At 42.0% G+C, this 27771-nt stretch overlaps 1 protein-coding gene across 2 annotated transcripts in view; it reads left to right on the forward strand.

Annotated features, from left to right (window-relative positions):
- The window catches only part of Ptpro (protein tyrosine phosphatase receptor type O), a 207381-nt gene that overhangs the window by 93960 nt on the left and 85650 nt on the right, over positions 1-27771 (forward strand). For both annotated transcript variants that reach the window (XM_021164482.2, XM_021164481.2), the window contains exon 2: positions 18973-19246. In XM_021164482.2, the coding sequence (XP_021020141.1) occupies positions 18973-19246 (274 nt within the window). The remainder of the gene's footprint in view (positions 1-18972; positions 19247-27771) is intronic.

Raw genomic sequence — 27771 nt, forward strand, 5'->3', positions numbered from 1 at the left:
GGGTAGGGAAGTGGGGGGCGCTATGGGGGACTTTTGGGATAGCATTGGAAATGTAATTGAGGAAAATATGTAATAAAAATATTAAAAATTAAAAAAAAAAGAATCCGACAGAAGGCCTTCATTTTGTCTTTGTGGATGGGTTTCAAGAGAGAAAGACACGGAAGTATAAATGTCATAAGAGGCTGGGGCGTGGTGGCGCACGCCTTTAATCCCAGCACTCGGGAGGTAGAGGCAGGCAGATTTCTGAGTTCGATGCCAGCCTGGTCTACAGAATGAGTTCCAGCACAGCCAGGGCTGCACAGAGAAACCCTGTCTTGAAAAAAAAAAAAAAAAAAGTCATAAGAGACCGCTCCCAAATTGCACCTACGTAAATCTGGGAGGGACGATAATGGCAGTGGTTCTTGTTGCTCAATTCCAGCCCATTTGCAGAGAATAAAAAAGACAAAATGTGGGAGACACCAATTCAGCAGGGATCGTCTACCTTGGGTCTCAGTGCTGCTTACTGTAAGGAAGAGTTTAACCCTCTGCTGATCTCAGGAAGTCAAAGTGAGACTTCCTGCTTCCCACCCCCACCCCCAGAACCCCACTGACAGAAACTCAGACTGGGAAGGAGAAAACACGTTCCATGTCTACAGAATGATTGAACTTAAAGACAATTAAGATTTCCTGTGCAAGTCTGAAGGGGACATCCAGGGGGGCTTCCTGGATCTCCGCCTCTGTTTGATTTTCGTTTCTGCACTGTGATAAATTACTCTGACCAAAAGCAGTTTAAGGGAGAATGGTATATTTCAGTTTACAATTCTAGGTTACAGCCTAACACTTTTGGGGAGTCATGGTAAGGACCCAAGCAGCTAGACCTGTCACATCAAGAGCGGTGAGAAAGGAAGGCATCATACTGTGTGCATCCTTTCAGTGTGCCTCCTGCTCTCTTACACAGCCTAGGAACACTTTCCTCCGGCAACAGTGTCACCCACAGTGAGCTGGGCCTTCCTGTCAATCATTAATCATAGCAATTCTCCACAGCTATAACCTCCCATCTGAGGGACAACCATGGGTTTGTAGAATCGCTGGTTCATTTATTATTCTCCATCAAATGAAAGGTTCCAAATCTTACATCATGTTCAGTGCAAAAAGATTGTCTTTTCTGAGAATAACCATGGATTTTACGTCTGTCTTACAGGAAAATGTGTATTTTGATTTGAAATAAAATTCTAATCAAGCTGCCTGTCAGACACACATGAAAATTGTCCCCTGCCATGGAGACATGGTGATTTCAGTTTTCTTGGTTTTTTCAAATTGTTTTTACTTGATGTGACTATGACAACAGAGGAACACATTGGCAGCCATGATATGACAAAAAAAATAAAATTAAAAAGAACCACAACTGCTTAAAAACACATGCTGTGTGCTTTGTTTAGCTTCTAAAATATTAAAGTGTGGTCTGGGAGGTGGTTCAGTCAGTAGAGATCTAGACCCAGCACCCAAAAAAGAAACTGCATCAGCCTCTGTCTGTACAGCCAGAATTGGAGGAGGAGAGACATGAGGGTCTCTTGCAACCCACTGACCATCCGATCTAGCAACCTGGTAAACCCCAAGTTTAGCCAGCAATCTTGTCTTAGAAGATATGGTGGAGTGCTGGAAAGGTGGCTCGGAGGCTAAGACGACCTGAGTTTGGGTCCCAGAACTCATGTGGAGCAGAGCACAATCAACTGTGACTCCATCTCAAGGAGTCACATTCACATCCACTCCATCCTCTCCTGCCATCTCAAGGAGTTACATCCACATCCTCTCCTGCCCACAACCCTGGCACTCCTTCCCATGTGCACTTACGCACACACCCATAGTTGCAAAAGGTGGAATGACTGGGAAGACATTCAACTTCTACCTCTGCTCTACACACACACACACACACACACACACACATACACACACTGTGACATCAAATATTCACATGTGCACAAATGTACATGTGTATATCCCTTGTTTAGCAGACCCCAGTGCAATTGAATTGCAGCCTATTTTCTAATTTTAATTTAATTAATTAATTTCTTTAGTGGTGCTAATGATCAAATTCAGGCTCTCACATAGGCAAGTTCTCTGCTAGGGAGCTATTCCAACAGACACAATTACAGTGTGCATTTTAGAGTGAATTTTATATAACTAAGCCTTATGAAATCTCATTCAAATGCACGTATTAGTTCAACTTTGCCTTCTTCTCCATCACATCTTCCCTACTTGGCAAAGGGAAGTGGTTATGAGGAAGCGTGGTAGGAGTAGAAACCTGTGTTGACCACCTTAGAAAAATGGTGCACACAGTAGTTACTTATAAAATATGGTATAAAGGGGGGTGCACACAGTGGGTAGTCATCAGATACTTGTTGAAAGGTGTGGGGAAAGTAGAACCTATGTACGCCACTAGGGAAGGAATGTAAATGAGCAGAGACATGGAAGACAGGATAGAGTCGACTCTAGAAAGTAACACTGGAGGCACTGTGGGATTTAGAACACTCTCTTCTGAATTTATACCCAGAGGAAATGAAAATGATAACTCTGGGCAATATCTGAACTCCTCCCATTCAACCCCAGCCTTACTCACAGCAGCCATGGCATGGACTGACCAAGGTGTTTGTTGATGAACAAGTGTCTAAGTTGTAAGTTACATATACAGAGCGTGGCGGCGGAGGGATATAGTTCAGCCTTAAAGGCAACGATTCTTTCTTTATCTCACAACATGACCTTGAACTCTCCACCCTCCTGCCTCTACCCCCAACAGCTGTGCACCATCACACCCAGCTCAGTCATTCTTTGTCTCCATACAGCGTTTAGGCCAGGTATACTTAAACAAAATGCTTATTCACATATTAAAGTTTTACCTTGGTGCGGTTGCTCAGAGCAGTAATCTCAAACCTCTGGGGGCTGAGACAAGGAGCTGGCATTAATTTAAGGTCATCCTGGGCTCCAGAGTGAGTTCTAGGCAGCATGGGCTACAAAGTAAGTCCAGACTTCAACAAATACTTTGCTTCCATACACCCTGATTTGTTACTGATTATACAGTTTGCATTTTATATTGTGTAGCCATTATTGTATTTTACAGTATAATAACTTTTAATGCTCTTCGTCTTTTATGTTGGACCAAAAGTGATTTTATTCCCTATCACTAGACTCTTAGAGCATTCTGTATAACACTCTGTCAGCAAGGTTTGTGCTTCAGGTACTTTTGTTATGTGATTCCATAAGGCAGACCAACAAGGCGATGAAGTCCTTTGCCTTCTCTTTGCCCAGGAAAGTCTGCTTACCTTCAGTTTTGAAGGTCAATGTTGTTAACTATAGTGTCTATGTATGTACGTACGTATGTATGTATGTATGCATGTATGTAATTATATAATCCTCACTCCCCTTTCCTCTTTCTAATACCCTCCATGCCGCTCCTTGATCACTCTTGAATTCATGGCCTCTTTCTTTTTAACTGTAATGGTTACATATATGCGCACATAGCATATATGTATATATCACATGTAGATATCATGTCTATTGGTACTATCAGTGTTCAGGGCTTGTTAAACAGCCATATTGTTGATACATCTTTGACATAAAACCTACATGCAAGGATCAGGGAACATCTCGGGTGGTGGAAAGATTGTAAGAGCTTTCAGAGGAGCAGGAGATCTGCTGTGAGATTGTGTCCCCTAGGAATGACAGGGCAGCCTCACCTATGATACCTCAACAATATGGTGACATATAGAACATTTGATTGGCAGGCTTTGCATTTGCCACGCTGAGCTATGGCATTCTGATGTGTCCTGGCTGCAAAGCATTGGCTGAAGAATGGTCTAGCAGTGCTCTGGCAAAACTATTGTATATGGTCATATCTTCCCTGCTGCTGTGAAATTTTGTCGGATTGACAATTTGGTTGTGGTTCTCTTCAATGTTCTTTAAGTTAACCTTATTTAGAACTCTAAGGCTTCCTGAGTGTCTGCCTCTAGAGAGATAATTTTCAACCATTGTTTCTTTGAATAACCTTTCTGTTCCTTTTAACTTGCTTTTTATCGTAGAGTGTACACTGGCCAGCCCAATTGTGTCTTAGAAGCACCTGGAGATCCTGCCACTTTTCCATCATTTTTTCTGTTCCTTCCTATGGCTTGGCTTTGGGTTTTCAGATCTTACTTTAAATTAGCCTAAAATGCCTTTGGACCCCTCCAGTGACTTTCAGTTATTTGTTCTTATGTAAGTCTTGTCTGATCTGATTTCCTGGATAATTTTTTAAAAATTTAAATCTCATTTAAGCTCTCACTTCTTTCATATACTTTTTCTTTCGACCTTGTTGAACATGGATTTTTCAAAAGTCAGTTTGAATTCTCTGTCAAGTAATTCACATGCTCCCATTGCACCAGGGTCACTTCCAATCTTGAACCTTTATTTTGAACATTCTTGTCCAGGCTAATGCTTCAAGAAAATCCAGAATTTTGAATGTATGCTCTAGTCCTTTAAAGATATCATCTGGTTGTTCTTTCCCAAGCACATGGAATGGTAGGAGTTTGGGTTTAAGAACATCTCAAGTTTTCATGTGGGTATGGATTTTTTGTTTTATATTTACCAGGATTAAGGAACTTCTCAACCAGTTTCAAATCACTAACAGAAGGAAATCGGTCTTTGAGCAACTAGTTGAATTTTTGCAACTTTGAGAGGAAAAAGATCTACTTACGTGAGATCTCCTAATTATTCACTCCCTTCTCCGGAACATAGGATTTCTGTACACAGTATACATGTGTCTGTTGTTATTGGTTTTAATCATACATTTGGCATGAAAAAATGCATAGAAAAAAAGGCATGAGATCAGTCAAAGGTTAACCCAGAAGCTCAATGACAGGACTTGATTTCAGATGTCTAAAGCTGAGGACCTGCTTCCCCACCACAGCAGTTTCCGAGGTAAGAGCAATTTGCACATGACTAGTGCTGTGCCATTCTATACAAATTTCTTAGCCTCACATGTGTGTTTCTTACATGTAGCCAAAAACCATGACTAGCTAAGACTTCACATTGGATTATCTGCAAATTACCCTGTCCACTCAGTCACCCATTTTCTCACCTTTGAACTACTGGAAAGCCTTGCTCGGACCAGCTTTAGTCTAGATGACTCTGGATCTTGTCACATTGGATGGGACAAGAGTGTTCAAAAAACCAAAACAAAACAAAAAACAAAGAAGTAAGCAAAGATTCATGAATTAGAACCCTTGGTCCATAGGATCTATGCCTACAAGATATAAATTTAAAACTTTGAAAGCAAAGGCCTTACCACTCAATTATGTTCTTGGCCCAGCAGTGCTATCATCCTCAGGGGCCTTCCCAAAGCTTTAGAATCTCAAATTCCTTTCTAAGTTTATGTGACTTTTAAGTTACTAAAGTCCTATTTAGTGATTTTCTCTGATAATATAATTTCAACTACATTTATGACAAATACAGTGATAAAAACGCCTCGTGTCTTGCTTTCATTTTTATTTCTTCGTCATCTAAAAATAACAAATACTGAAGTTGGTTTTCATCTCCTGTTCAAAAATTATCACCTGTTTCCAAATGTAGCCTTAATTCCACCATTGACCCAACCATCCGATTTCCCTAGTGTCTGTAGAGAATGGGCAGAAAACCTGCCGAAGTAAACTTTGTCTCTTGAGGCAGAAAGGAAAACCAAACGGCTTTGACAAGCTTAAGAGCTAGAAACAGTATAATATAAATCTCATTGGCTTGAATTCAAGAGGACTGTATTTGAGAATTATTCTCCTCCTATACTTCCCCTTTAATAGCAGTGGTCCTGCTATTTAAGACCCAGTGGTCCTGGGTCTCGTGCCTCCTTGGCTTACTGACCACGGGAGTCTACTTACCCCAATCCAAGCTGCACACTTGAACTCAGCCCCTCGTTTGCATAGAGGGCTGCTCGTGACTCCCTGGGCACAGAGCACTAACACCTGTGAGGACCTCCCTGGCATCTAAGCATGGTAAGCCAGGTCCTGCCTCCTCCACGAAGGTTGGTGCACTCACTCTCTGTCCCCAGGATACCCTGGAATACCCAGCACCACACTCTACCTGGCTGATCCATCTCAACCCTTCAGTTCACTTCAGCTAGTGAAGCATCCTTTCTACCACGGCACCTGGTCCTTATAACACTTGCTGACTATGGCAGTCACCATTTCTGTGGGCTTCATTTCTGTGTGGCAGGATTTTGTTTTGGTCTCACCAATGTGCTCCTGGATTGAGCATGAGGAAATAATGTGAAATCGCTGCTTGAGTTTGTATTTGAAGGACTTCCTAGTCATTGATTAAATAATAATAATAATAATTAATAATAATAAATAGGGATATATTATGTACTTAACATATGCCAACTGTTGTTGTTGTTATTCATTTCTCATTTTCACTGCAGCAGTCAGTTTGGACTTAAACAATAATTACCTGATAAGTAAAAATCTCTCACACGTTGAGTGCTAAATGGATTACACCCAAGACCCATTAATCAACTAAGCTAATGCAACATGTAAATAGCATTTCAGATCCCAAACAAAGGAATCGCCCCGTTAAGCACTAAGTATACGTGATTATTCCTATTACCTATCACAAATTATGTACAACCATGTTTGAAAAATATGTTATTATAAAATATTAGTAAATTAGTTGAGCAAGTATTATGATTTGCTTCCTAAAAGCTTAAGCTAATGGAAAAATCTTAGGAGAAGTGACCAAAGAAAACAGATCCCGATAGTTAGTGTCTAAAAGGAGATTGAATGCGTATTCCTTAAAGCTTAAAAATGACTCAAGAGCTCAGCTTTATTCATTCATAACTGCAGACTTACTAAACAAAGGCGGTTCTTCCATCCACCATCTGACTCCCCACACGCAGACCAGTCAAGTGAACATGGATGGCCATTGCATGGGCGGGTGGATGATTGTATGTCTCATAGTTTCCATAGCAACTGATGATTTATTAATGAGTTAATCTGTGTGTGTTGCTATGAAGGTATAATTCCCTGAAAGTCAGAAACAAATTGTAGCCTAGGTACAGAGAAGATGGGGAGAATCGACGGCTGGAAAGGAGACAAGTGAGATGTGCCCACTGCTCAGCTTGAGTTGTATCTGCCCAATAGTGAGAGAGAGAGAGATGAAGTAATTTGTAATACAAGTAAAGAATAGCAATGCAGGCATAAGATATCAGCGTTCAGTTTCCATTGATCATCTACCCTTATTCTAAATTTGTAGCTTTTCTCTCACGTCCCACTTACCCTTTGTACTTCATTTTCCTCCTCTCTTGGGTCCCATCCTCCTCTGCATTCCCTTCCGTTTCCCTGTCTTATTGTCTCCCTTACTTGGGCCAGGATTTCTTTTTTTTTTTTTTTTTTTTCACCTCTATCTCTAATGATCAGGGCTTCGCCTTAGCAAAATAGAAATAGAGATCTGCCTATCAGATCTGAGACATGGGGATGAGCTGTACGCACAGGAAGGATCTGTAGGTAAGGGTTCAGGGGATATACTGAGATAGACATACCTTTGCAAACATTTATAAAAGTCCAAGGAACAAAGCAATGTGTTAGACAACAAGATGGTTTTTATACCTATGAGGCTAAAATCTACCAGGAAGCTTAGAGAACAGACACAGAGCTGACAGGAGAAAAGGCCTAAAGAGAGGAAATGGGAGACGTAGAAAGAGGGAACAGAGAGCCAGTGCTTAGGAAAGGAAAACTCAGCATTGATGTTTCTAGCTGATTTTCAGGGTGTTCGAGATAGGAAAGGCACGTCTCAGAAAATCCAACGAGCGGGCATTGGCTTCAGGTGCTAACGCTTTCGCCCTCAGCTGTCTATGAATAGTGTTCATGCTATGACTTTATTATGAATGAATGAAATGCCATAAATGGAAATGTCCTACCCTAAACGATATAGATTGTTGTACACTGGCCTAGTACTTGTGTCCGGACACCAAGAGCAACTGTCTTTATAAACAAGGATATGTGTAAAAGAGACTGGAACATTTCTGAATAATCCTACACACTAGTTCACCACTGCCATGAATCTCACTAATGTTATCTAATAGTTTATTAATTAACTACTTTCAAAAATATTAACTACTTAATATTAAACACTTTTTAAGTATTAAATAGTGCTTATTAAATACTAATTAAATATTACTAGAATAACTAACTGCTTTCAAAAATTATTTCTATGATAATGCAAAATTTCTTTTTTTTTTTACACTTTTTAAATGATACAATAATGAAAACAGGAAAATACTGGACAGTGAAATGGCAGCTAACAAGGTCAATGTGTCACGGAAACGTCATGACATGTCCCAACACCCAGTGTGAGAGGCTTCTTTATGCCCATGTGCAACTTTCTGAAGAATGGAGCCTTTCACTGACCACAGTAGGCGGCCGACTGTCTTTCTACAGCTGTTCTCAAAGACAAGGGTATTTTTGAGCTTCATTTACAAAACATAAATATCATATTGTTGTTTCCATCTTCTTCTGAGTCTAAATAGCAGGAGTGATAACTGAGCACCCAACTCATGCACTGGTGCCCGGTTATCTCCGAGAAATAAAGATCAATGAGGCAAATGCTCCAGTTTTGCACTTCCTCTTTATGAATCACTTTGAGATGCTTTAAATAGGCGTTTGAAGGTCGAAAGATCCAGGGGTAAAGGAGAAAGGACATGGGAAATGACTTGTGCTTCTTGAGTAAGGACAATCAGTCTGTCACCAGAGTTGAAAAGTTCAGCATCTAGAGGGATCTGTCCCAAGAGGTCTTGATACGGATTGTAAGATTACAAGACACCGATTTCACAGTGCGAAACATCCAAGGTGAGGGAAGGGAAACTTTACCCTGAAGGGACACCTGAGTAGGACTGCAGAAACAGAGAATGCTTGAGGCAGGAGGATGCTGCTGAGTTTTGGTTGTCGGCTGACTTCTTTACAATAGTGATGGAACAGTTGTGGTAGAGACACTAGGATTGCAAACGGTGAAGGGTTCTGAGTGACAGCCTAAAACAGCTAGCTCAGTTTAGTACTCGGGAAGAAGACGTGCAAGTCTTTCTTTCTCCTTTTTGTCTGGCTTTCACGGCCAGAGCTGTGATTGGTTAGACACTTAGGACAGACCCAGCTATGCCACATAGTTTCCAACCTTCGTGCCATATAGCTGTCTCCATCTGTCTTCATTACTATGACAAAGACATCTGAGGCTGGTTCAGATACAAAGGAAAGGAGGGTAGCTCCATGTTCAGATGGGAGGAAGCATCTAGTAAGAGTCTCATGCTGTTCTATAGTATTGCATTTTAAAAAAGCCAATGCGGATGGCAATATGAGAGAGGGGGAGGGGAGGCAGCCTCACTCCAGAGCCACAGTTCTCAACCCGAAGGTCATGACCCCATTGGTGGTAAGACTACCCTTTCTTAGGTGTCATATTCAGATCTTCCGTGTATCAGATATTTATATTACAACTCACACCAGTAGCAGAACTACAGTTATGAAAGAGCTAGAAAAAGTATCCAAGCAGCTAAAGAGATCTGCAACCCTGTAGGTGCAACATTATGAACTAACCAGTACCCCGGAGCTCTTGACTCTAGCTGCATATGCATCAAAAGATGGCCTAGTCGGCCATCACTGGAAAGAGAGGCCCATTGGACAGGCAAACCTTATATGCCCCAGTACAGGGGAACGCCAGGGCCAAAAAATGGGAATGGGTGGGTAGGGAAGTGGGAGAGAGGGTATGGGGGACTTTTGGGATAGCATTGGAAATGTAATTGAGGAAAATACTTAATAAAAAAAATATTAAAAAAAAAAAGAAAGTAGCAATGGAGATGATTTTATGGTTGGTGGTCACCGCAACTTGAGGAACTGTGTTAAAAGAGCACAGCATTAGGAAGGTTGAGAACCGCTGCTCTACAGCAAGGTGCTCTTAAAATTCACAGGAGAGGGGGTGCCTACACCTTTGAGGAAAAGCCAAGACCTCTCGCTAAGCATCCGAAGCCACGCCCCAAGCTGCCACAGTGCTTCAGGACAGCTTCCATTCAAACTATGGCTTGAGTTGTTGTGAAAAGAAGCACTGGCCTTGCCTTCTAAACTAGGAAGTCTGAAGTGTAGTTCATTTATCTGTGTTCTAGAGAGCAAATGACATTGTAATTAAAACACTGTTATTTTCCTGCATAGTCCTGTTGTTCTTATATATATATACAAGTTATTCTTCATAATCAGTAAGCAGTCTTTTGTTGGCCCATGCCTTTAGTCCCAGCACTCAGGAGGCAGAGGCAGGTGGATCACTGTGAGTTGAAGGCTTGCTTAGTTCAAGGCCTGCTTGGTCTACAAAGAAAGTTCCAGAAAGCCAGTGATATACAGAGAAATCCTATCTTGGAGAGAAGGGGTGTGAGGAAGAGAGACAGAGAGAAAGAGAGACAGAGAGACAGGGAGTACAGTAAGACTAGTTCCAAGGCTATCTGCCTGGCCCTGTTAGCATAGTCAAAAGCCAGAGACTAGGGAGGTCACAGACCATGAACAGGAACCTACTACTTCTTCTAAATGTTAGGACCTGACCTCTCTTCTGAATTGAAATGCACACATTTGACTCCTTACCTAGCACCTGCATTTGGATGTGCATTAAGCCATGCCATAGTAACACTATGGATCATCCTCTTTCTGCCCTCACCATATCTGCCTGCACAGCCTGCTGGTTATGACAGTGAAATGTGTGTGTATCTGCATGTGTCTGTGTGTGTGCGCGCATGCGTGCATGCACACGCACCAGTTAAATGAATGGGCTTAGCAGACTATGCGTTCTGAGTCTTTCTCAGACCCCAATTGCCATCATCTTTCCTAAATCACTTCATCACCCCCCCCCACCTGTCTCTGCCTATTGTCATCCAGGCGTTCATACTGTAGTCAGAAAGGTCTCCCTTCTCATGGACAGTTCAAGAAAGTGGGCTTCAAATCCAGTGCACTCTGATACAATTTCAAATCCCCCATAGGATTTTTAGTAACTTAGTGGCCATGCTCATTCTCGCTGACTCCTCTCCCTTTTGGTGCCAGCTTCCTCTCAGGCCGTTTCTATGCCCTACCATGCTAGTGTGAAGGAGGACAGCCTTTTTAGTGGATCCTGCAGCTTCCAGTGCACACCAAGGATCCGGGAGTCCCACAGACTGGGAGCCCAGGAGAGGGAAACACGCACTGATTAAAACGCCATCTTCAAACGCAAGATTAGGCATTTCCAGGTTTGCAGTGGCCTTCGCTCCGTCTCCATCTGTGTTTCCATTGGCTGCCTGCCCCTTCTTCTTCCCAGCATCACACTGTCTTGCTGGCTCCTCTCTCCACGGCTTTCTTATCTCTTTGTCTCTCATTTCTCCCCATACTTTCTGGAATAAAGCCATCTGTTTTTATAAGCAGAATTCCAGTTTTGCTGTTTCTGATGTTGCTCATTTGCCCAGATCCTTCACTTCAGAGCTTCAGAAGGAAGGTGTCCTGCTTTACCAACTGGTTATTTTCCTCAGCAAGAGTTTTGGAGGGGACAGTCTATGTAGGGAAATGCACTTTTGCTTTACAATGGTAATATGACTGGTTCCTCCTTTATAACCTAAAGGTAGATTATACTTGTCTTATCATTAGTCTTTAACCCCTTAAAACCTTTATTTTAAACTAAAATATAATTACAATATCTCCTTCCTCCAACCCTTCTTAATTCTATGGCATATATATATATATATATATATATATATATATATTACCTATTAGTTTAATTATATATGAATAAGTATGTAAGAATAACATGGGGAGTTCATTTGGCACTGCTTATAAGTATATGATTTTAGGACTGACTACTTGGTATTAGATAACCACCTAGGGCTCTCATCCCTGAGAACACTAATTCTCTTTTTCTCAGCAGCTCTTCATCTGGAATGGGGTCCCACTATATTTTCTTTCTTTCTTTTTTGTTTTTTTTTTTTTTGGTTTTTCGAGACAGGGTTTCTCTGTGTAGCCCTGGCTGTCCTAGAACTCACTTTGTAGACCAGGCTGGCCTCAAACTCAGAAATCCGCCTGCCTGTGCCTCCCAAGTGCTGGGATTAAAATGTGTGCGCCACCACTGCCCAGCTTGTATATTTTCACTTTGGGGTGTCAACTGGTATTAGAGTTAGTTAGGTCTTGTTAGGCAGTCATAGTGTTGAGATTTCATGGATGTTACACCTTGGTCATATGTAGAACTCACAATGTCACAATAGCAAACTTCTTGGTCCTCTAACTTAGGATCTTTGCCATGTGTCTTCCATGAGGTTTTCTGAGCCTACCCTGATGTGACCATGTGATGAGGCACAACAATGACCTGCATGGCAAGATGTTCCTAAAGGTGCCTCGGCAGTAACTAACAGCTGTCCAGCTGGACGAAAGGCCCACTAAATAGGAGGGAAATCACCCCTAGTTCTGGAAACAGCCAACTACCCATGTCCAGTTAGGTCAGGATTCTTAGGTAATAACCTCCTATGACTACTATACTAAACCAGCATATTTCCTAACTGACTTTTAAATGCGGATCCTTACATCACAGAAAAGGGTGGCTCCCACCCCCACCAAAGAAGCTTCCCTTGGCAGCAGGTGACGTCCATTACTATCTGAAAGTAAACACTGAGAAAAGACTTTGACGTACCGCGCTCCGTTCTCTTTAACTCCACATCCCCCACCCCTGAATCCTGGGAACATTTTAAAGAGTCCTAGTGGTGATGGACAGATGAGACTATAGTCCATCAAGGTCTCACACACTGCTGTGGGTCTAAGCAACTTCAAAGGAAGCCATTAAAGGACAGAGCCGCAGAATGTCCCTAAGCAAGCATGTGGTGATCTTGGGCAGCAGACTACTCTCTCTCCAGAATTTATTTAACTGATATCATCATTGGAAAGATACATCATGGCTGTAGGGAAATCTAACTAAACTCGGACTTTCTGACTTCAGAGCTCTGGACTACCATCTTACACGTATCTTCTAGCGACTGAATCCTCTCCCAAGCATTGTCACAAGAGGAAGCCGTTTCCAAACTTCACCCAGAAAAGGCAAAATCAGCCTATCAGCATCATTCTTCCCTCATGGCACACTGAGCTAGAAGAAAATCACAGGCCTAGAATTTACCCATGGCCTACTAAGAGCATATGGATTTTATGCCCCCCCCCTGCCTCGGGACTGAAAATCCACCTCCTCCCCCCCGAATCAATCATCAGCTAAGCACAGTTTCCAGGTTTCCAGATTTCTCAGCACTGTTAGTATTAACACGGTTTCCATGGTTACCCCACTCAAACAGGTGAGCTCAGGCTGTCACAGTGCTAAGGGCAAAAGAAATGACTTTGTTCATGATGTCACGGAAGCAATGCACCAGTGAGTGGGTAAAGGGACTGATAGTTAGAATTACTGGTTCATATGTTATCCTTAGTATTTGCATCCTAAAAAAAAAAAAAAGCGCAGCTTCTAAAATGTACACAGTCTAAAGAAAAACAGTTAGGACATAGATTAGAAATGCATTAGCAGCAGCAGAGTAAACGTACCTGCCACCAAGCCTGAGGACCTGAGTCCAATGCCTCTGACCTACAAGGTCAGACTTTTTGCAAGTTCTCTTGTTACCTGTACTCAAATGCTGTGGCGTGCACACACACACACTCACATTAAGGATCTCCCATCTCTGACACACACACACACACACACTCACATTAAGGATCTAGCATCTCTGACACACACATACACACACACACACAAATACTCACATTAAGGATCTAGCATCTCTGACACACACACACATACACACACACACACACACACTCACATTAAGGATCTAGCATCTCTGACTCTTCTTACCTAAGACAACAAAGGCCAAGAGAACGTCCAACCTTTGACATTTTAATATGACATTGTCATCTACAAATGCATTGAGCAGAATTAATTCACAGCCACCTCAAGGTTGAACACACCTGGGAAGAATTAAAAAGAGGAAAAAGCTATGGAGCAGATTTGAATTCAACTCTGTTAATCTTCAAAGTTCTTTCTATTTTTGTATCACACTTTCCAGTGATCTGTCAAGCATAAGCTAGAGGAAGCAAGCATGGTCTGGGCCGAAGGAGTTCCCCAACACCTCTGCACGGTTATGGAAGGCAGCACTGGGGAAGCCATTCTTTCTTCCGGTCCTTACAGCCTAAGGACAAAGGCATCACAGTGACAACGATTTGACAAGCTTTTGTAATGAACATTTTTACATACAATCTTTCTTTTACTCCTTAAAGCAGTTATCAGGCACAAGGATTATCATCTCCAGCTAATACACTGAACTAAAATAATCTGTTTACATCCATAGCACAAGGCTGGGAGTCAGGGAGTCTGAGTTTATATTCCTGCTCTGCAATTTATTACCTATGAACATTCAGGGATGTCTAAGGATCTCTGAACTTCATTTTTGTGATTTCTAAAATAAGGAAGTCTTATAACTCATGGATGTGTGTGTGTGTGTGTGTGTGTGCATCTATGTGTGTGGACAGTTCTACAGCATCCAAACACAATACATAATGAATAGTAACTAAATCCCATTATCCATTGTGCATTAAGAATATCATAAGAAATGATATTTTCTTATCAAGCCACTGTGCAGATAGGAATGAAATGACAACGTATTGTACCAAACAGTATAGCGAATATTTCCTGATATTGTGGAGATGTAGCACTTCTAATCTAGCATTTTCAAAATGAACAACAAACAAAAGACTGCTGCAGTAAGATTGGCCAAGATGCAACAGGACATGGAGGAAAAGCATGATAACCATGTATCCAGTCTTATAGTTTTATAAGTACCTTTCATGCATTTTCTCATTGAGCCCTTTATTTGGGACAGTGAACTACTTACCAGGACCTGTGACTGGTCTCTGGCCAATCTGATTCCTCATCCTGTACCCCATGGCCTTGTAGTAAGGTGTTCTACCCTATCTCTGGTAGTTCATTCCTCTCAGGATTAGTTCTGGAGCAGTTACAGGCTCCCGTATTCCCATTTCTAGCTACAGCCAAACCTCGGATCCCAGCTGCTGCCCCGGGACTGGATCTTTAGCATATGGCCCAAGAGACAGGAGGAGATGTGAGTCTAGACTTGGTTGTCTGATTTCATCCAATGAGGTCTCTTCTCTTGAGAGGAGAGAATGACAATGAGCAGTTTTTGAGGGAGGGTGTCCCTTTTCCTCAGTGGTGTAACTACTGGCAGGTTCTCCTTGCTCCAGTAAATAGCATCATGCCTCTCTTTCTCTTAACCTCAGTGGCTCCACACAATGCCAGGCCACACAAGTAGATGGGAGGTTTGCTGAGAAGTGTGCTGGGGAGAGAGGAAAGTACTAAAGGGAGAGGCCTGGGGCTGAGAACTACTAAAAGTCACTATATAAATGCACGAGACAGTTAAAAACTCTTATAAAACCTGCCCTGTAAAGGACACTGGGGTGAAAACCTCGCTGCTGAGTTAAGCAATACTGGTGGCATCCTGCTCCAGAAAAAAACAAAACAAAACAAAACAAAACAAAACAAACAAACAAAAAAACCTTTCTTAAAAATATTTTTTGTAGTCACCACATAAATTAAGAATAGTTTCTATCCCTTCTTGCTCTTAGCAGAGAGTTCATGCCTGGAGCATGTAGCCAGCCCCTTCTGCCAAACATAGACAGATCCCAGGACAAGCTGGGGCGAAAGGACCAGGAAGAAGGCAGCAGCCGAGACAAGGCTCCTTCTAGGCTCCATGCCTAGCTCTCACTTGGCCCAGTGCCCGTCCTCATTAGTCCCAGCAACATGAATCTGATTAGACACTGTGGCTTATTTTTGGCAACCTGGGAGTGCACGGGCTAGGACTTATTCTCTTAGCTGCTACGATCATCGCCAAAGCTGCCGTTGGCATTTGGAGGATTACTCCCTTTCCTGGAAGAGTCTGTTGTCTGTGAAGCATTGTGACACATTAGACATCAACTCAAACACAGATCGCGTCCCCTGCCCCCCCCCCAGTATCGTTGCAGCCACCCCAGTTCCTGGCTGGTGCAAAAATTCTTAATGACTTTGATGTTTGTAAACTTAACGTTTTCTGAGTGAGTGAACCAGCTTCTATAATCGATGAGACACACAAAAGCCAGATTTGAATGTTATTAAATATCCAGTTCTCAGCTTGTCTACAGTTTTGGTTAACAGGACATTTTTCATTGCTATGTGCTAAAAATTATTTGTGTGAAAGAGATTAATAATAATAATAAAATTATTTTTATCTTCCCCAATTAAAACTGAGCCATTGAGCTAATACCCACTGTAAATCCATATATGTATACATACACACACACATATATATAAATGTATATATATATATATATATATATATGAAAAATGTTTACTAGTAAGACTAATTATTCTAGGTCACCAAGATACAAAACTTCTGAGATTCCAAAGTATATATTACATTTAACATCTATTATGGAAAAGGTAGCATATCTTGTCAAACTTTTCAGTAAGTTAAAACTAAAATGTTTTTCTTCTCATGGGTCATCAGTTGGTTTGAAGATTTATCTATAACCAGAGTGTCTGATTCACTAGGTATTTCATGAGCTGCCATGGAAATCCCCAAATGTCATCTCGTTCTGAGTCCACTCTGTGTTTGAATCCTTGGTTTTCTTCTCATAGCTGGGCCCTCCCTGTCCCAGGCATTTCTTCCTGCTGCTTCAGGCCACTAAGGGACAGATCTTAGGTTCTTCTTCCCAGCAAGGGAAAGACAGGCTGAGATTAGTCACCAAATGCAGCTGCTTGCACAGCTGCCTGGTTAGGGACAGCAACATTTAGGATCAGGAAGTAGACTCAGGAGACAGAGAGGTTGAATGCTTCTGCGCTAGCCTCCTGCCAGTGGTGTTAAGTCATCTGTGCACAGACCCATCCTTCAAATGAGCACTACCATCACCACCCAACAATTGTGCGCATTTCACCGAGGGACCAAGGATCCATCAGGCAAGAGATTCAATGCCCTGTGTGTGCAAAGGAATTAGGCGCCCACAAAGCAAGAGTTTCCTGTCTCACATCTGAGGGTGAGGGATTATATGGATAACCAGTTTAGAATTCATGCACAGAAACTATTTTCTATTACCAACATTACCACATACACCAGGATGTACCCAGCACCTACCAGGCTCTGATCCTGGAGCTGTAGATAAGTTACAGCTCCTGGCCCGGGATGGTGGACTGCACCTAACAACCAGTATTGATTAAAATACCACAAACACAATACTGGCCTACTTAATGAGGAGACATAATTAATATCTTCAATGCCAGATATCCTGTATAAGTACTAATGCCCAATAAACAATGAGTCCAAAAGAACATAAAAGTACTGGTCCATTCGTAGGACTCTATACTCTCTTCTAGGGCTTTGAGTATGCTCCATGTTTAATTTAGTTGCTGAAAACATGTACCATACAAAAATAAACAGATTAAGCTTCAGGGATGTCCACATGTGGTTCAGGCAATCAGCAAGCCTTTGATGTATGGTGTGACAAATTGAGTGTCTAGAAACAACTCAAGGGAACAATAATAGGTATTCTGTACAAAAAGGGAGTTTGTGTTCTGAACTTATGACCTTGGGAAAATACTCTTTCTGAGTAAAGAGTAAAATATTTCTGAGCCTCAACTATAAACAGAGATCGAGAGCAACCGTATTTCTCTCATGACAAACATCTTGCATGCAGTGACGTCATTTGTAGATGGCCTCTGTAGTGCTGACTATGGTACCTACACTGAATAGGTGGTTAGCTCTTTGGAGTAGTTCTGTGCATCTGCTATAGAAGAGAAATCTGAGGCTTGTGGCAGCGAGATAACACACAGCTCACCAGTGTGTAAAGAATCAAAGCCGTAGGTTCTAGGAAGCACATGAGTCTTGGTTGCAACCAGAAATGAATTGTTTCTGCCCTTGGAGTCTACACAGAATCGAGAATAGACGTTTAGGAAAACTACACAAATGATTTTTTTAAAAGATAGTTTATATATCTTTTAAAAGCCTTCTTTTATTTTTGTGTGTGCAACATGCAAAAAATGCATGTGTGTGTCCATGTCTATGTGCGTGTGCATGTGTGCAACTGTGTATGGGTGCCCAAAAAAGCCATAATAGGACTTCAGATCTCATAGAACTGCAGTTACAGGCAGTTGTGGGTGTTGGGGACAGAATTCCAGTTCTTACAATAGAGCAGCAAATGCTTTTCTACTGAGCTGTGTCTCCTGAGACATTTCTCGGGCTAGTAATGTGTGTGTGTGTGTGTGTGTGTGTGTGTGTGTGTGCATGTGCGTGTGTTACTTGGGACTGAATCTAGTTTCATGCATACAAACTAAGTACTCTACCAACTGAGCTATATCTCTAGCCCCTAAACTTATCTGAGTATTTGAAGGAAGGGCTTTAAGCACCCATGGCTCTTTGTTATGGCCAGTTCTTCATCTTACCATGGCTTCTCTTCTGAAGAGCTGGCTAATCTGTAATGAAGGGAACCGTCACAGGATTCTGTCCTGACAGCTTCCCCACTTTCAGGACTGACAGGCAAGCAAGAGAAAGGAAATAATTACCTTGAAATAACTTCCTCTAGAATAGTGTTTGCTCAAACACTTCTCCCACTTACCAGAACATGGGGTTTCTCTGGAAATTAGCTTTGACAGTGACTTCATTTGTCATCTGTTCATCCATTTGATGCGCATTGTGTGCTTTTCACATTAAATACTCCACGAGCTGGAGACAGATTCTTCAATGGAATATCAAACGCTCATTGTAAAGCTCCGAGATCATTTTTCATGAGATGGGCAAACTGACATTTGGTGTGTGACTAAAATACTCATTGCTACCATAGGTAACCATGTTCACTATGAGTGTTAGTTTTAGAAAACTTAGCATGATCTTATTGCCCATCACCTGATTCTGTCCCTTGTCTTTCTCTTGAACAGATTGTTACGACGTTCCACGTGGCTGTGCAAGATGACAACAATATTGTTGTGTCTTTAGAGGCTTCTGATATTGTCAGCCCAGCATCTGTGTATGTTGTGAGGGTAGCTGGCGAATCCAAAAACTATTTCTTCGAATTTGAGGAATTCAACAGCACATTGCCTCCTCCTGTGGTCTTTAAGGCCACGTATCACGGGCTTTATTACATAATCACTCTGGTGGTAGTCAACGGGAATGTGGTCACCAAACCATCCAGATCAATCACCGTGTTGACAAGTAAGTGTCTCCTGATGTCATTCTCTGTGCTCCTTCCCTGAGTGTGTCCTCACAAGGCTCTAGCTGAGGCAGAGTCTACCAGAGAGGCAGTGCGCTTGGCTTGGTGTCTAATGACATAGCTGTACACTTGCCATTATATTAAGAAAACAGCCTTTTACCCACTTGATAGTATTCAGTATTCAATGACAATATACCTTGAGACTGAATGATAATTTCAGTTTAATGACTGGACCATGTATATTTTTCCAACAAAATTTAAACGCATGATCCTGGATGTTATGTCTTGTTCTGGAACTTATATTCCCAGGTGAAGCAACTGGTTTTTGAGACAGTGAGTTTGTATTCATAGTAAGCCCACTTGACTCTAGTTGTACATTCTTAGCTGGTGCTGGTAAACACACACACACACACACACACACACACACACACACAGGGAGAGAGAGAGAGAGAGAGAACGCGCAGAAAGAGCAGAAAGGTAAACTTAAATACAGAGTTGGTGCTGATATTGGGAAGACTTCAGCAATGGTCTTACCTGTAGGTGACTTTTACCATGTTCTCTGACTTGAACATCACATCGTAAGGTAACACATTCTCCAGTATAAGGAAGAGTGACCTCTGCAGGACAGCAGTCGGTCATCAGAACAACTGAACACTTCATCCAAGTTCTTTTTGTACATGTTCTTCAGTGTGAGCTTTTCAGTGGCTGCCATCATTAAACCATCAGTTCCGTGTGACCACTGTGGACACGATTAGGGAAAAGGACAATGTGTCAGTTTCTGTTAGGATAAAAAGAAAGAAGGAATCAGGAGATGAACCGAGAAGCAGTATTTTAACCCGGCTGTCAAAAATTAATTAAAGTCTCATTGGCAGAATCCCAGGGTCATTATTAAATTCTGAAAAATTAACAATGGCACAGGCCCAAGAACTGCAAGGCTAATGGAGCTAAAGGAGAGAACTGGAGATTAATTTAATTAAAGGGAAATCTCACCTTGTAAAATCCTGTCTTATATTCCAGGAAAAAAAAAAAAGGTGAATCTGGACTGAGCCTCCGGTGGTAGCTGTAGGTGCGTACCTACAACTCTTCCAAGTCACCACTTTGCCTCACAAGGCTCCATCGGTCCAGAAACACCTGGCCGAGGACTCAGTAGTTGTTCCATGTAACTTACATTGAACAAGAACAGGAGAAAGTAGGGAGGGCAGAGACCAACCCATGATGCAAAAGAGGATGGAGAGATATGAGACCCTGTTCTGTCACAACCGTTAGTAGCAAGCATGAAGCCAGTCCAAAGAAGTCACATTGGAAGCTCAGCTTTGGCCGACAGTCAGTTATTAAAGTAATTTGAAGGCCTCTGTGGTCAGTCACATCTATAATCCCAGCATCCCCGCCTTGGGACAGGAAGGCAGGAGAGGGAGGGTTTCAGTATTATTCTCTATTGTGTATCAAATTCAAGGCTAACCTGGGCTCCATGAGGTCTTGTCTCTTAAGAAGAAAGACAAAAGAAGCAGCAGAGAGGAAGGAAGTTAGACACACAAATGAGGCAAAGAATGAGGTACAGTGAGCCATCCTATATAGTTATGTAGATGTAGAGGTGTGAAGACTAGAGAGCTATCTTGGCTTAGATTAGGAACACTAGTCATCCTAATTTTGGGACAGGGCCTCTTGTTGTCTTGGAGCTTCCCTATTCAACTAGACAGGTTAGAGAGCAAACCCTGGGGCAGGAGGGATCAGCCTTCTCTACCTCATTAGCATTGAGACTGCAAGTGTGGATTTGGGTTTTTACTTTTACATTCATTTATTGTCTGTCTGTCTGTCTCTCTCTCTCTCTCTCTCTTTCTATGTGTGTGTGTGCATGTGTGTGTGTGTGTCTGTGTGTGTGCGTCTGTGCGCACATGCACATATGAAGATGCACATTTGAAGGTCAGAGGACAACCTGCAAGGATATATGTTCCCCTGTCTCCTTTATGTGAGTTCTAGGGATTAAATCAATTCTTCAGGCTTGTCAGCAAGGACCTTTACCCTCTGAGTCATCAAGTCAGCCTTTTAATATGGATTCTAGGGATCAAGCAATGATGGAACCCTCCCCCACCCCCACAGTGCTGTGTCTCATTTTAATGTCTAAAGTGCACGATGGATCTCAGATTCCAGAAGAGGTGATAAGGTGGGAGTGTGAGAATCTGTCTAAAGGTGAGAATGTTTCGGTCTCAGACTTGGAGCAGCATCAGGAGGTATTTGGGTATATATTATGACAGAGGGGAATTTAATAACCTGGTGACTAAGGCTAGATTTGAGCCTGAAAACTCCCATTTTTAATGAGCTCCTGCTTTATACCCCACCATCTTCCTGTTTTAAAGTTTTAACTTTCTAAAGCATTTGCCGTTCTTGCTTGAGGGACTGACACACCACTCTTGAGGGCAAAAGGACCTTTGTTGCAGGTGTCAGTCACGTGCTGGAGCCTGTCCCCATGAAATAAGCCAGGACAGAGTGGGAGGCCCGGGACAGAGCTCTGATTTTTTTTTTTTTTTTTTTTTTTGGATACAATTGTGAGTCTTGTGCTCCCAGAGAGAGTTGAAAATAAGGCATAGAATAATTGAGCACAGCACACTCACACGGTCAGTTCCGAAGCACCCCGCAACCCTGTGCTCTGACGCCTGGTTAATATTTAATTGACAAAGATGCTTCTGTATAATGTGAGCATTTCAGGAGGAAAAAGCAGATTTGGCAGGAAAAAAAAAACCATAAAACCTGGCAATAGCTGCTTAGGATCTGAATAATGTTAGATCCATGAAACTGGTTCCTGTGTCATGCAAGACCTAGAAGTGGTGGCTATCAGTCAAAAAGTTGCAGAAGGCACATGGAAACAGCCCATGGGCAGGCAGATTATCCACCTATCTCTATTAGGAATATAAATATTTGATTTATTTAATCCTATTTATTAGACATATTCTCTGTCATAACCAAGCTACCAGAAAAATAATGATATATAATGATACATGTAAGCAGGCATGGCCAGACTGGTGAAACAGCGCTTGCTGACAGGTGCTCCAAAATAACTCAGAATAGCTGGCCAGAAACACAGTGAAAGACTTTAAGTGCCCAGCAGGTGAATTGAGACTTTATGTGGTCCAGAATGAAGACAGATCAAAGAAATGACAGGAGATGATTCGGCTGGGGAAGTCTCTTGTAGCAGAGCCCCGGGCTGAAAGATGCTGAATTTAGCTTAGACAATGGGCAAATTACCAAGCATTGATGCAGAGTCGTGGTTCAAAGGCTAGGCATACTGTCAAAGACATCTGGATGTCACCTGTGTAGCCTTGAGCAGATGTGACTTCCCTCTATGTCTCAGTGCTCAGATCTGTCACTCATTCTGGGAGCTAGCAACCACTTTTCCATACAGCTCTGGATAACATAGACATGAAACTCTACAGGCCACGGGCTCTGTACTGTAGTGACTTAACTTGGCTGTTGCCACAAGTAACATGATCACCAGCTAGCAGGGCGTTGCTCTCAAATTGCCTTATAGATACAGAAATTTGAACATCAAATCATTTTCCTTTTTTTCAAATCATTTTCACATGTCAAGAGTTACTGTTTCTCTGATCCTCATCAATCCATTAAAAATTAAATCTCACCATTATCTCCTAAAACAAACAAAATCTACTCACGGTTCAGATGTAGTTTAGTAAGCTGTGGTTGGCCAAACTGTCCTACCATTACTGTATATAATAATAGTGCCTACTAGGTACTGTTAAAAAATAATGAAAATGTTTTACAATATATAAAATTATATGTTTCTCATGCTGACTAATAATGCAAAATCAACAGAGTATGTAGGGCATAGCATATGACCAATGAATAAAAGCATTACCAAAGGCACTGGATAGAAAATTGCTTGGGGAACAAAGGCAACTTGAAATTGACTAGGTAGGGAAATGTCGTTGAGTTAGGAATGGCTGGTTTGTGACAGAGATGCTAACTAACATGAGAGGATCAAGTGGCATCAGGAGTTACGTGTGTTGAAAAGAAACATAAACAAAAGTAAGAAGAGAGGGGGGAGGGAATTAACCCAGAAAACTGTTAAAACATTCTAAGGCAGTGGCCATAATGTTTGCCACCCCTCCGATTCCCTGGATGACTGTGGCCAACACACCTCTGGCTTCCATTTAGATGCACACAGGTCAGGTCTCTAAGCATCTTCTAAACACAAAGTAGCGGCTTGAACTTGGGACTCAGCATCTTTCTTTCCCCCCATTTCCTTGGATGGTCAAGTCTCCTTTTTTCCTTAAGAGACCTGCCCCAGGGACAGGTGCAATAGTGTGTTGATTGAGGGCCAGACCCTCACCTGATGCAGTTGTTCTTTGAGATTTCAGGTAGGCAAAGCCAAGGCATCTCAGGCAGATGTCTCTAGTGTTACTACCCAGTGCAGGCTGTCCTGGCTCTGCCCCCTTTGTTTATGCCCTCACTCTGTTAATCACATTCAGAACTTTCAAATTTCCATCAAGTGAACACAGTAATGGCTCCCCTTGATGCTGGGCAGGGGGTATTGCCTCCCAGAGCATACACTGGGCTTGTAACTTTTTCACGGAGAATAGTAACAGCTGTGAGCACGTGGCCTACAGAGGACCCTCACCTGTGTGTGCTGGAGCTGTCTGTAAAAAGTCAATTTCAGATCCCTCCAGCTCACATCCACACACCAGTTTCCTTCCTGGGTGCTGTGAACGGCTCAGAGACAACTAAGGAACACAAAATAACCTAAACTGAAATACAATTTAAGAGTATGCCAAACATTTCATTAGAAAGAAACAAGACCTTATTGCGTGTCGTATTTTATTATTTATGAAAAGCAAGATAAAGGCAGATAAGTATTGGGATTGCTGGTCAAAGGAGGACAGCAAAGTCTACATCTTGTCTACTCATAAAATCAAAAGAAAGCAAAAGACACAAGAGAGTTCAAGAGCACGCTTGTCTCCGAGTCATAACAGAAGCTGAAGCTCAGGCAGAATGTGGAGGGGCCTTGAAGAGCTGAACCTCTGTGCTCCAGGCATAGGAAAGTTAGTTCTCCGTAGGGGGTCCAGTTAGCATGAGGATCAAAATGCTCCATCCCAGACCACACAGCCAATCTCAGGGCGAGGACCACACCTCACCACTGGACTTGGTGAAAGCCTATAACAAGCATGGTAGCAAATCCCAGAATGACTGAGCTACGGTGGTTGAGAGGGAAAATGACTGAGCTACACCGGAGGCCAAAAAAAAAAAAAGCAAGCTAAAACCCTTGTTTCAAGTCACACAAAGAAACCATGCTTGCAATGACAGACATCACACTATCGGTCAGATTCTATTTTAATTATCAAATTAGCAGAACTTTACAGTATATGGATGATGTTAATAGACTTAAAGATCAGAATGATACCCATTTCCCAGTAAGCATTAAACAGAAAAGGGCATAAAGTATGTAGAATAGATGCAATGGACCTGAAACCTTCTGAAATAAAAAACATAATTATCTAAGTTAAATTAAAATTTTATTTTGCTGATTTTTTTATTTAAATTATTTTTCATATCGTATGTTTTGGTCATGTCTGCCCTCTCCCTAACTCCCCCCAGATCCTCTCCACCCATCTTTATGCTTTCTCTTTCTCTCTTTCTAAAAGAAATCAAAACAAACAATAAGACACATAATACCAGAACACACAAAATAAGCAAAAACCGCACAGTCTGTTTTGTGTTGGTCCGTTATTTGTGTAAATGGGGCCTGCCCTGATATAATCGCATTGCACAGTTCTACTTCCCTGGAGAAAACAATTCCCCTTGCCAGTGGGTGTCACTTGCACATAGCCTCTTGTTAGGGGTGGGACTTTGCCCACTTCCCTTTCTCAGGGCCAGGATCCTATCTGGCTTGTACCTATGCAGGCCCCGTATATGCACCTAAGCATTCCCCAGCAGAATCCAGATAGAAACCCCCAGCCACATCTCATACACCTGACGGTATGTCCATCCCTCACCTAGACAAGGGGCAGAGCGCCTATGGTTATTGAAGCTATATTTATAGGAACTGAAGACAAGCTCTCTACTAAAAGAATAAAGTGGATAATTTGTAAAGTTGTAAACAGATGCTCAACGTTTCTAAAGAGTATTTGTACCAACCCAGTCAAATCTCAAAATAATATTAAATGACAAAACAATGCTAGAGAATGATATTATAAGTTTATTGATATAGCAAGCGATGAATATAGTGAACATGAAATAATATAGACTACATGTAAATGGAGGAGAATTTCAAAACACTACTGAAAAGAAAGACTCCAACTTTAAAGTCCTATTTTATCTCCCATCCCAGTGGAGGAAGGATGGCCCCGGGTTTGTTAAATGTATGGGAGAGATTCAACTCTACGTAGTCAAGGCTGACCTCAAACTTGGTATGTAGCTGAAGATGAAGACCTTAAACTCCTGATCCTCCTGCCTCCACACACCAACTCCTGAGATCACAGGTATGTGACCCATACCTGGATCTATCTGCCTTACTACTTTGGAAAAGTGAAAGTTCCAACGAGTAAGGAAGTAATGGGTGGAAAAGGAGCTAAGGGACCCTGCCTTGTCCAGCAGCCCCGCTCCCTGTTTAGTCCAGCCTGACACCTTGGACACGAAGGCATCAGCAGATGAGTGAGCTGGCAGGGGAAAGGAGGACTGAATTACCAGGCTCTGACTCTCGAGTCCACGAAACATGGGTGGGACATTTTGATTCAGTGTATGCCACATGATGTAATTTCCAACACTAAAAGAAATATGGATATGGCCAGACAGGTAGTGAGATAGTTTTGGACTGGGCTCTTGGTTTCCATCAATTATCCTTACATAGACTACACCTAGGCATAGGGCTGAGAGTTAGCTTAGGTCAGTCACATGTCGTGACGCTAGGAGGAATCTATCTGACAGACACATGTAAACAGGGTTTAGAATGCTTTTACTTTAATGTTTAAATGGCTTAACAGTAGAAGGAGAGGAGGAGGAGGAAACATAAACATACATACATACATACATACATACATACATACATACATGCATACATTGAGTTTAAATGTTTGACAATGGCTTTGGTATGTGGACCTCCCACCTCAGGGCAGCAAAGAGTGATAGTCTGTCAAATCTCCCATTTCAGTGAGTTGTGGGATTCCCATGATGGTTGGAATCCAGACGCCAGCCACGCTGGAGTCCACACAGAGTAGCTGCTGGGTGCTTTCAGCTTTGGCTCTAATCACTCCCCTTTTTCTTTTATGTTCAGTATTTTTGTTTTGATTTGTTGATGGTTTTAAACATGTCTATAATGAGTTTTATGTTTTCACCCCATCACCCTCTTGTTTCCCACTCCCTCTTCTGCTGTGAACTCTTATTCCTTACAAATCTTCCTCCAGCTTGTGTGTGTGTGTGTGTGTGTGAGTCTGTCTCTGTGTGAGCCTGTCTCTGTTTGTTTCACTCTCTCTATCTATGTATGTGTGATCTGTCTCTGTGTGAATCTGTCTGTATGTTTGTTTATGTTTGTGTTTTTTGAGTGCCTGTCATCTCTCTGTTTCTGTCTCTGTCTCTCCCTCCCCCGACCCCACCCCACCCCGTGTGTGTGTGTGTGTGTGTGTGTGTGTGTGTGTGTGTGTGTGTATGTGCGTGCATGTGATTGCAGGTTATAAGCCACCCTGGGCATCGAACTCCAGTCCACTGAAAGAGCAGTATGAGCTATGTGCTCTCCAGCGCTTATAATATTTTCATTATAAAATTATTTAAATAAAATATTTATCTTTTGGAAGTGTGGGGAAACTTTATTTACACAAAAATGATGTTTGTAGGACATATAAAAATCATGAGCTCTTAAAAATGTGTATTTCAAGTGTTTGTGATAAATTAACACCAAGCAAATGAAGACTATTCTTAAGTTTCTGTAGACAAAGGGTCTTGGCGAGCATGATCTAAGTGATGATATGCATCACGCCGAGCGGTTGGTTCTCTTAGCCATAACCGAAAACCTTCAAAAGTCACAGAAAGAAACAAATGAGCTCATAAATATTTATCATTGCCTAGAGCCAAGTCTACTTTCTGTTACCTGTCTGTTCCTGATAATCTAATGTTGTTGGCACAAGGACAAGGAAGTATCTGCTGATACAGACAGACTCTACCACAAGTTTACTAAAACTGCATACGACAAGCAGTCTAAACTCCAGGTTTGCATTATGTTCATCTATTGAATTGAAACATTAATATCTGTGCTCTCTAATGTCCAAAGCTGTTGGAAGTGAAGAATTGAAAGGCGAGTCGAGAGCTATTGAAAAGCAGACAGTGTCATCTCAAATGTGCTCTGTTAAGCACTGCCAAAACTAAGACGAACCCTTCCTGGATGAATCCTGGGACGCTCATTGTGCACAGAATTTAAAACATAATTGTAAATGTGAGGGTAAGATTGTATCAGTGTAACATTTATGGATTAATGATGGCTCTCTCTCTCTCTCTCTCTCTCTCTCTCTCTCTCTCTCTCTCTCTCTCT

This window comes from Mus caroli, chromosome 6 (genome assembly GCF_900094665.2).
Source record: "Mus caroli chromosome 6, CAROLI_EIJ_v1.1, whole genome shotgun sequence".
Classification (NCBI taxonomy): Eukaryota; Metazoa; Chordata; class Mammalia; order Rodentia; family Muridae; genus Mus; species Mus caroli.